The 10,258-nt window shown below is 58.8% G+C and overlaps 2 protein-coding genes across 2 annotated transcripts; both read left to right on the plus strand.

Moving 5' to 3' along the window:
• Positions 1–2,476: 2,476 nt before the first annotated feature.
• On the plus strand, positions 2,477–3,495 carry P2RY14 (purinergic receptor P2Y14). The gene has a single exon (XM_010222232.2). The coding sequence runs from the start codon at positions 2,479–2,481 to the stop codon at positions 3,487–3,489; it is 1,011 nt and encodes a 336-aa protein (XP_010220534.1). The 5' UTR covers positions 2,477–2,478; the 3' UTR covers positions 3,490–3,495.
• A 4,242-nt stretch (positions 3,496–7,737) lies between these two features.
• GPR171 (G protein-coupled receptor 171) lies at positions 7,738–8,780 on the plus strand. The gene has a single exon (XM_088530446.1). The coding sequence runs from the start codon at positions 7,785–7,787 to the stop codon at positions 8,778–8,780; it is 996 nt and encodes a 331-aa protein (XP_088386572.1). The 5' UTR covers positions 7,738–7,784.
• Positions 8,781–10,258: the final 1,478 nt, after the last annotated feature.

Genomic DNA, 10,258 nt, shown 5'->3' on the forward strand with positions numbered 1-10,258 from the left:
CAGCACCACGTTCCTTAAAGAGCGAGCAGAGCAGATGGGGGCCGGGAAGGAGGCAGCGGAGCAAGCAGATCCAAAGGGCGTCTCCAAGCAGCGCTCAGGTGCCCATGAGCTCTGGAAAGCTAAAGCTCCCATCCCGCTGGACGCGCGGCGAGGCGGCCGGGCTGCTCCCCGTGCCCATGAGCTCTGGAAAGCTAAAGCTCCCACCCCGCTGGACGCGCGGCGAGGCAGCCGGGCTGCTCCCCGTGCCCATGAGCTCTGGAAAGCTAAAGCTCCCACCCCGCTGGACGCGCGGCGAGGCGGCCGGGCTGCTCCCCATGGCCCTGGGCGGCCCCGCGCCGGGTCTGCGAGCTGGGATCCCTCCTGCAGGTGCCGGGCGTGAGGCCGTCACGGCGCGTGTCTGTGCTGGGGTTCCTGCCCCCTGACCGCAGCGTGCGCACACGTCCAGGAGCTGCACAACCAGGCACCAAGGGAACGGAGGCGGCGGGAATCCCTGCGAAGAGGCACCACGAGCGATGCCGGCCCAGCACGGGCAGCGCGCGGGCGGCACGTTCCAGGCCAGCCCATCCCGTCAGGACGCCAGAGCTCCGCGGGAAAGCGGAACCGGGCAAAGACGCCTCCCTCTGTCACGCGCGGCCTCCCCACGGGGCAGCCCGGATCAACAGCGGCGACGGCTCCCGGCTCCCCGCCGGGGCGGCCTCGCTGAGTGCCAGGAGGGCCCTGCTCCCCGTGGGACACGCGCCCCGTCACGGGGCAGCAGCGGGAGATGGGGGCGCAGGACGGTCCGGCCTCGACCCCGTGGCCGGCGAGGAGCCCCGCGCCCGCTGCCGTCCCGCGACACGGACGCTTTGTGTGACCATTCAGCCCCTTCCCCACTGTTCCGGCGCAGGCCACACGGACCAGCAGCCGACTCACAAAGATAACTGGAAGCGCTGACGCGCTGCGGCGCCTGCCTGCTCCTCTGCTCTGCACCCTGCGCTGCTCCGCGCGGGCCGTGCGGGTGACGAGCGCTTTGGGCGGCGGAGCGGCACAGTCCCGCTCTCCGGCACGGCCAGCTTTGTGCCGCGGGGCGAGCGGGGCCGGCACAGCGCGCCGCTCCGAGGGCTCGGCCGGGAGGCGCCGCGCAGCAGCGAGCCGCGCCATGCCAGGGCGCGTCCCTGCTCCGTCCCTGCTCCGGGGCCACCCGCGGCACCGCGGCCGCCGCGCTCTGCTCGCGGCTCCAGGCCTAACTTCCACTAACTTCCAGAAATAGCTCAAGCATCCACCCGGCACCAAAGAACGCACGTGCTGGCGTAATACAAGGAATGTGTAAATATTATTCCTACGCTTGGCAAAACAGTCAGGGACTTTAAACTTGTGCAGTTTGCCAGGCAAAGCTGCGGAGTCAGGAAAAAGGGCCCAAATGGAGGGGTTACAAACAACGAAAGAGAGAGGCATTTTAATGGCTCATGTATCCCCCCTCTCACACCTTCCACCAAGAGGAAAATCTTTTCAATTTGTAAACCGAGAAATTTCAGAGTATTTCTGCATTTTGAGAAGTTGTGGAGTCTCCTTCTCTGGAGACCTTCCAAATCGCTTGGACGCAGCCCTGTGCCACGTGCTCTAGGTGACCCTGCGTGTGCAGAGGAGCTCTAGAGGTCCCTTCCACCTTCAGCATTCTGTGATTCTGTGATTTTAACAAATCCAACTCGTTAATCTGGTGCGTCAGTGCTGCTGGTTTTGCAGAGCTTAGCATTACTAACACATACTTACACGTATGCATGCACGTACACACATCAACCCGCACGCACGGCTCGCGCGGGACCAGGCGTTTGAACACGACGGGCTGCTCAGCACGACAGGCTGTGCTGGGGCCGCGGCGCGGCCCGAGCGGCACGGAGCAAACTGCAGCGCTCACACGGCACCAAGGTCACGGGGAGCGAGGGAAAGGAGCAATTCCACCATCGCAATCTGCATTTGGGCACAAAGCCACCAGAGCACCCGCCGAGCGGCAGCTTCCCAACGGCCCCGTGCAGAGGCCCCCCGGACGGGCCCTCCATACCGAGAGCGCGCGCAGCAGCACAGCGGGGTTTCCAAATTAAACACGGCAACGCTTAAACAAAAGCGCTGTTCCCACCGGTGCTTTCCGCTTTCCTTCCGCGTTCCCCTCGCTCCATCAGCAACCCCTGCTAGTCCCCAGGAACACGGCGGGTTTCAGCCCCACGGAGAATCGAATGGATTCTCTGTTCCAAACACGTGGTCACACATGGTGCCGCTGACCATCAGAGAGCGACACGGCCTCTCGGAAAATCCCACTGCGCCCCCCTGCGAGAAACAGTAATTCAGTGATTTCTGAGAAATCTGCCCAGTTTATTTTGAGTCAGAGTCGCAAGCTTGCCCTAAGGCCACGGAAAGCCCGGCCCTGCTCTGCCGCACTGAGATAACTCTTCCTCTGCACTGAGATAACTCTTCCTCTGCTTCTAGGAACAAGGATCCTGTAAGATGTTCAACGCGAGCGCAAGCCCATCGGAAAACTGCACTTTCAGGACGGTAATCACCACCACCGTCATTCCACTCATCTACTGCTTCATCTTCATAGCGGGCCTGGGGCTGAACAGCGTGGCAGCGTGGGTCTTCCTGGCCGTGCCGAGCACCAAAAGCTTCATCGTCTATCTCAAAAACATTGTGGTCGCCGACCTCCTCATGAGCCTCACGTTCCCTTTCAAAATCCTGGCCGATTCGGAAATTGCATCCTCGCAGCTCAGCATCTTCGTGTGCCGATACTCTGCGGTTGTGTTTTATATAAACATGTACATTGGAATAACGTTTTTTGGACTCATAGGTTTTGACAGATACTACAAAATTGTAAAGCCTTTGTTTACCTCTGTTGTTCACACAATTAACTACAGTAAGGTTATCTCTGCAATCATATGGCTCTTGCTAATAATTTTATCGCTTCCAAATATGATTTTAACTAATGAAATCAATGAAGCAAATTATTCCGGAAACTGTGTAGGTTTCAAAAATGAGCTTGGCATAGAGTGGCATAAGTTTACAAACTATATTTGCATTGGGATTTTCTGGATTGTGTTTCTGCTATTAATCATTTTTTACACCTCGATATCAAGGAAGATATACAGTTCCTACAAAAAGTTCCGCAAGAGCTCGGACGTGACCAAGAGGAAGACCAACCGCAACATCTTCACCATCATGCTGGTGTTCGTGACGTGCTTCGTGCCCTACCACCTGTGCCGAATCCCCTACACGCTGAGCCAGACCAGCGCCCGCTTCGACTGCCCCTCCGCGAGGGCGCTCTTCTACACCAAGGAGTTCACCCTCATCCTGTCCGCCGCCAACGTCTGCCTTGACCCCGTTATTTATTTTTACCTCTGCCTGCCCTTTAGGGAAAAGCTGTACCAAAAGCTGCGCCTCAAGCTGAAAACTTCAGGCGAGGCTGAAATTTCCAAATCCAGAAGGACAAATACAATCCGGGAAAGCACAAACACGCTCTAAGTTCAGGTTTGGAAAACTAACACTTGCATTCGAAAGTCAGCCAAGACTACAGCATCACAAAAAGACTAAATAAACGAGAACTGGCAAAAAAAGGTTTGGCGTAAAATACCAAGTGGGGATCTGTGCTTAAAAGCATCACTGCTCACTAGCCTGCACTTACCGGAGGGTACTTGGCGGCACACGGCTGCGTCACGGGTGGAGTGACCTCCCGGGACCTGGAGGGCCGAGCGCCAAGGCCAGGCCGCGGCTCCCGGCCGCCCCGACCCGCTGCCGCCGCCGCTCGTGCTGCCTCCCCGCGGCCCCGCGCCATGAGCAGGGGGAAGGAGGGCGCCGACCGCAGCTCCCAGGAAAGCCTCACAGATCTGCACGCAGCCTGAACACATTGCTAGCATTTATAAAAATACACTGGTTTGCTGAAGGGAAACACCGTATGTAATTAAGAGGTTAAACAATATGACTCGCTGCAGGCCGCAGACGCCGCGGGCACAGGCAGAGCTTCCCCACGGAGCGGCGCTCGGCACGGGACGCGCTGGGGAGCGCAGCCGCCGCGGGACGCAGCGCCGGGAGCCAACGCGCGGCTGGACACTCGGGGCACGTTTACAGACAGAGGAACAAGTGAGTGGCTTGCCTACGTGTTTGGCACCCTGATAAAACATTCCTTGTTGTACAAAGGCAATAGCTGAAAGCAATCTATATTTTACACATAAATATAATTCATTTTTACTGTATTTTTCAGTGCAGTCTTTATCTTATCACTGTACAGGAAAAACACATCAGTGCCCAAGGGATCTGCAGCAGCTTCCAAGGAACAGCCCTGAACGCTGAAGGCTTCCACTTTGCTTACAAGAGTTATAGCAACTTTTGGCCTCCTGCTTCTGGGCTTCAGCTCAGCCTGGGTAGCTAACCCCGAGGACAAAAGAAAATACATAAAAGATTATTGAAATGGTTCCTTCGGAGCGTGGTGATCCATGCCAGGCTGGAGCTCCGCGGGCTCCCCTTGCTGGCAGGGAAATCAACGATAGGGGAAGGAAACCTGTTGCTTCATGGGAGAACTTTTGTTTGCAATTTACGGCAAAACCGCGCGGCACCCTACGCGGCCGGGCCCTCTGCTTGTCCCCGTTAGCCTGGGCAGCGAGGCCGGGAGCGGCAGCGGCCGCAGGGCCAGACGCGACTGCACAGCGGGAGTTTGCACGAGTCTGCGTCGCCTGGTGGAGAAGTGACTTACCCGGCATCTAGCCCGGACTGGCTCCTGTGGCGCAGCCTCCTTGTGGCACAGCGGGAGGGCAGCTGCGGCCCGGCCCCGCGTGTGGCCCAGGGACTGTGCCCGGGCCGGCCGATCTCCCCCGCGACCTCGTCCTCTTCTCAGGAGCAGCGAGAGCGCCCGGCTGGGCCCCGCGGCACCGCCCCGCGCTCCCGAGGGCGGCACGCACGGATCGCACTGACCGTTAGCGCAGAATCGGAGCTGAAGCTGCCAAAGCCAGGCATTTCTATTGGGAAGCTCTCAGCAGCGCCAGCCAAACCTCTGATCTGCACTCGTGACCGCCCCTGCGCTCGCACACCCGTAGGAAATGCTGCTCCATGCCGAGGGCCGGGCCCCTTCCCACTGCAGAGCTGGGGGCGTCCTGAGCCCCGGAGCCACCCGCGCGCAGAGGGAAACACCAAACACCTCAGGGAAGCCAGCGCAAAAGGACACACAGGAACGAGCAGTTTTGCACGACGACGGCAGCGCCGCGCACCACAGACCAGCCCGTGTTTGCTCAGAAGCGAACACGCGAGCCAACGCTTCGACTAACACGGCCTGCACGTTAAGTTATGACTAAACTGGAGCGGAGCGGAGGGCGTCAGGGCCTCCAGGTGCTTCTGCAGCTTTCCTCACCGCTGCAGCGGTGCCCTCACCATCCTACCGGCTCTGCCGCGCCGGGTGAGGCAGCCGGATCCTTCCCATTCCATTCCAGCACCCGGAGCTCTGCTCCAGACACGGCAGCACCTGCGCCGCGGCTCCGACTGCCCGTGTTGTGTCTGCTCCGGTGGCTCCAGCTGCCCATGCAGTGTCTGCTCCAGCTGCCCGTGCAAGTGTCTGCTCCCACACCTTGGCTCCGGCTGCCCGCGCGGTGTCTGCTCCCGCAGCTCCGGCTGCCGCACAGCGTCTGCTCCGGTGGCTCCGGCTGCCCGCGCGGTGTCTGCTCCCACACCTTGACTCCGGCTGCCCGCGCGGTGTCTGCTCCGGCGGTTCCGGCTGCCCGCGCGGTGTCTGCTCCCACACCTTGACTCCGGCTGCCCGCGCGGTGTCTGCTCCGGCGGCTCCGGCTGCCCGCGCGGTGTCTGCTCCCGCGGCTCCGGCTGCCCGCGTGGTGTCCGCTCCGGCGGCCCCGGCTGCCCGCGCAATGTCTGCTCCCACACCTTGACTCCGGCTGCCCGCGCGGTGTCTGCTCCGGCGGTTCCGGCTGCCCGCGCGGTGTCTGCTCCCACACCTTGACTCCGGCTGCCCGCGCGGTGTCTGCTCCGGCGGCTCCGGCTGCCCGCGCGGTGTCTGCTCCCGCGGCTCCGGCTGCCCGCGCGGTGTCCGCTCCGGCGGCCCCGGCTGCCCGCGCAATGTCTGCTCCCACACCTTGACTCCGGCTGCCCGCGCGGTGTCTGCTCCGGCGGCTCCGGCTGCCCGCGCGGTGTCTGCTCCCGCGGCTCCGGCTGCCCGCGTGGTGTCCGCTCCGGCAGCCCCGGCTGCCCGCGCGGTGTCTGCTCCCACACCTTGACTCCGGCTGCCCGCGCGGTGTCTGCTCCGGCGGCTCCGGCTGCCCGCGCGGTGTCTGCTCCGGCGGCTCCGGCTGCCCGCGCGGTGTCCGCTCCCGCCGCTCCGGCTGCCCGCGCGGTGTCTGCTCCCACACCTTGGCTCCGGCTGCCCACACGGCTGGGAAGCGGTGCTCGGAGGGCGGGAGGCTGCACGGCGCGCCGGGCCGTGCCGCGCCGCAGGGCGGCCCTGTGGGCAGGGGCTGCCGGGCTGTTCCGCGCCGCTCACGCAACCTCCGCGCGGCTCCGCCGCTCGGGCGCTGGTTTTTGTTGCGTCAATTGGCACATTTGAAAACCACAGGCGCATTTAAAGAAGCCGGCAGCAGCAGGCGCAGCAGATTAACGTGTTCCTGCAGCACGAGGAACCCTCCCCGAGACACGGCCGCGGCAGCAGCTCACACACAACGCACCCCGTGGATCACCGAGAAAGGTACGTGCTCCAGGATCTACCGCATCCTGCCTTCGTCCCTGCAAACACTCAGCTTGGAGCAGGAGCGGGGCCAAAGCCCCAGGCTGCAGCCCCGAGCAGAGCGGCCCCTCTCCGCCCGCCAGGGCCACGGGGCAAGGAGGAAGGGGCTGGAGCCGCAGCTCGAGGCAGCACCGCGCGGGGCGGCTGCGGGGAACCAGGGGGCTGGCACGGAGGGCCCCGCGCCGCACGCCCGGCTGCGCCAGAACCGCCGCGGTCCCGTTGCGGGGCGCAGAGCCCTACTCTGCTGCGGGGCGCAGGGCCCCCCACGCCGCTGCGGGGAGAGGCTGTCCAGCCACGCGCCTGCTGCTCCTTATTCCAAGGAATCCCAGCGCGTGTCCCTGCAACAGCCTGCCGGGCAGCACACAAACCTCGGAGGTTGGGGGGCAGATTTACCTCGTTAGGACTAAATTAAAGCAAACAAAAGACACTTTCCTTCTTCACTAAATCTTACAGAAGGAGGTGAACAAAAAGAGCAAATGGCAGTTTTGTTTCAAAATGCATTTCTTCTAAAGGTTTGGCAGTGGATTCCTCCTCTGTCCAGCATGAAAGGGGTGGCAGTTTGTCACAGCTCAGGACTGTTGACCCGACCCATCTGCCTCGTTGGTGGCAGCTCCTTAGATATTTTTATAATCTGAGACTGCTCTAAACATTATGCTGTATTATTACATTTAGTTTTAACTGTTCGGGTTAAAGTTTCATTATGACCATCATTAATTACTCAATAACACCTTATCCCAAACAGCTACCAAACCTCTTCTTTAAAGGCCAAGCACACAGAAACGCTGCTTTGGTGATGGGGTTTCTCAGCAATCTATAGCCTTTCAACAACAAAACCTAAGTCTATATATATCACACACCCACACGCACACACACATATATATTTCTTTGTGGTTGCATTTTTTCATGAAATTAAATGAAGAAAAAGACACACGGAATAACTATTGTTTTCCAGAAAATAAATTGATGTCCTCCTGTTTTGCGGGGGGTGGTTGTTTTTTAGGTTCTTGACATCCAGCAGAAAACTTCCTTGCACGAGCAACATATGATGCCAAGCAATGTTTCACAGTGCAACACCTACACAGAAATGGAGCCTTTTACCTATTTTTACTACCTGGTTTTCCTGATGGGATTTATTGGCAGCTGCTTTGCGCTGTGGGCGTTCACGCAGAAAGGCCAGAAGCAGAAGTGCACGAGCATCTACCTGCTCAACCTCCTCACGGCAGACTTCCTGCTGACGTTGGCGCTGCCCGTCAAAATCATCGTTGACCTGGGGGTGGCACCCTGGAAGCTGAGGATATTCCACTGCCAGGTCACAGCCTGCTTCATCTACCTGAACATGTACTTATCCATAATATTTTTGGGATTTGTGAGCATGGATCGCTGCCTGCAGCTGAAGCACAGCTACAAGATCTTCCGCATCCAGGAGCCCGGCTTTGCCAAGATGCTCTCTGCAGTCGTGTGGGCCATGGTTCTCCTCATAACGGTGCCCAACATGGCCATCCCAATCAAAGACATTGAGGAGAGCTCCAACGCGGGATGCATCGACCTCAAAACGAAATTTGGACGGGACTGGCACGTGTTCACTAACTTCATCTGCACGGCAATCTTCCTGAACTTCTCGGCCGTGATCCTGGTCTCCAACTTCCTCGTTGTCCGGCAGCTCTACCGGAACAAGTACAGCGAGAGCTACGCGAGCGTGAGGAAGGCGCTGGCCTCCATCCTGCTGGTGACGGCCGGCTACCTGCTGTGCTTCGTGCCCTACCACCTGGTGCGCATCCCCTACACGCTGAGCCAGAGCGACGCCATAGGCAGCTGCTCCCTGAAGCAAACGCTCTTCAAGGCCAAGGAGTGCACCCTGCTCTTCGCCGTGTCCAACCTCTGCTTCGACCCCATCCTGTACTACCACCTCTCCAGACCGTTCCGGCTGAAGGTCGGCAGGGCCTTCGCGGCGCGCGACGGGGCGAAGCCGGTCGCGGCGGAGGCGGCAGAGGCTGCCCCGGGGCAGGACGCGCGCGGGCGGCCGGCGCAGGAGCGCTGACCCCGCGGAGCATCCCGGGAGCTGCCGCTGCTGCTGGGCACCGCCGGCAGCTCCTGGCGCTCGCAGGCCGAGCACGAGGGAGAAACCCGACTAGGAATAAAGCTTCACGCCTTCATGGTCATTCGTACGGAGCCCCCGGCGACCCGCAGGAGCAGCAGCGTGTCCGGAGACACAAACACAGCGCGTATGTACGGAGAGACGGCCGAGGCCAGCCTTGCCACGCACCACGGACTGCCCGTGACAAGTGACCTGGTGCAGGCGAGCAGAGGGGACTCGAGGCCGTTCACAAGCTGCAAAGCTCTTCACAGGCGCAGCCAACCCAGAAACACTGCAAAGGGCATCACTTCAGAAAGTGATGCTAAACTGCACCCATCAAACTCTTTTGTACCTACTGGCATCGCACCTGCAGTTTGCATAAATAAATTTGTTGTTTTTGTCATGCTCTTTGCCCTTCCTTGTTACTTCAATGAGTATAAAAAAAGCTAACCACATACATTACAGAAAATTCAAGCAATTTAAAAATTAAGATAAAGCGTATTAATATCCAGTGCACATTTTATCTTATTTCAAAAAAAGAAAACAGTAGCTACGTGTACTCACAAATACTCTCAAAGACACTGCATGTCTAAAATGGTCAATAAAGAAAGTGAAAATAAAATCTGCACAGGCAAAACCCATGTACCTGGATTAGTCTAACAAAAATGTTTTAGAAAAAGAACCAAATTACTTTTCCGTGATCTTTAAAAGGGACAGAACACGGATGACGCTGTGCAAGCACCCAGCGCTGTCCTGCCTGCTCCTGCTGCAGCCACCGCTCGCTCCATGTTCTCCCAGCACCAAATCACCCCTCACAGCCCAGAGCCCAACTCTGTCAAGGAAGGAAGTTGAAGCGAAAGGAACTTGCCGTTATCACTTGGACAAATCCTGTATCAATAAGATTTAGTATCATTAACTGTTACCATTGCTGTTTAAGGAAGAAATCCTTGAGCAGAGATACATTCCTGTTCCAGGCTCATTCAGTACCTGCCCCCCTTTCCCAGCACGATGGAAAGATGACAAAACGAAGGGCGCTCTCAGCAGCGGAGCGGGGAAGTGCGTCCCGTGCGTCCCTAGCGCAGGTGGCGAAGGAGTCGCAGTTGGATGGGAAGATCGCTGCTCTCTTCACCAACCTCTCACTGGTAACCGAAATCCCTCGGTCTAACGAGGGGTTCATGTTCCCACAAGACTCCCCAGGCATCGGAGGGAAAATCGAAGTCATGTAAAACAAACATTTAAGGTAAGTGCAACCTCAAACTTTCCAAATTCAGCAGTTCCACTCAGAGATCCAACTTGGGGTTTGCCTACAGTGACTTTATGAATAGCTCTGGATACTGGTGAGGGCAAGGCAAGCCACAGGGGAAACTAAAACCCTATGGTGCATCCCTACACGCCATTCTGCCCACAGGGACTTCTGCAAATACTCAAATATTGCAAACACT

The sequence above is a fragment of the Tinamus guttatus genome, unplaced genomic scaffold (genome assembly GCF_059628265.1).
Source record: "Tinamus guttatus ecotype Peru unplaced genomic scaffold, ASM5962826v1 Tinamus_guttatus_pri_ptg000376l, whole genome shotgun sequence".
NCBI classification, from domain to species: Eukaryota; Metazoa; Chordata; class Aves; order Tinamiformes; family Tinamidae; genus Tinamus; species Tinamus guttatus.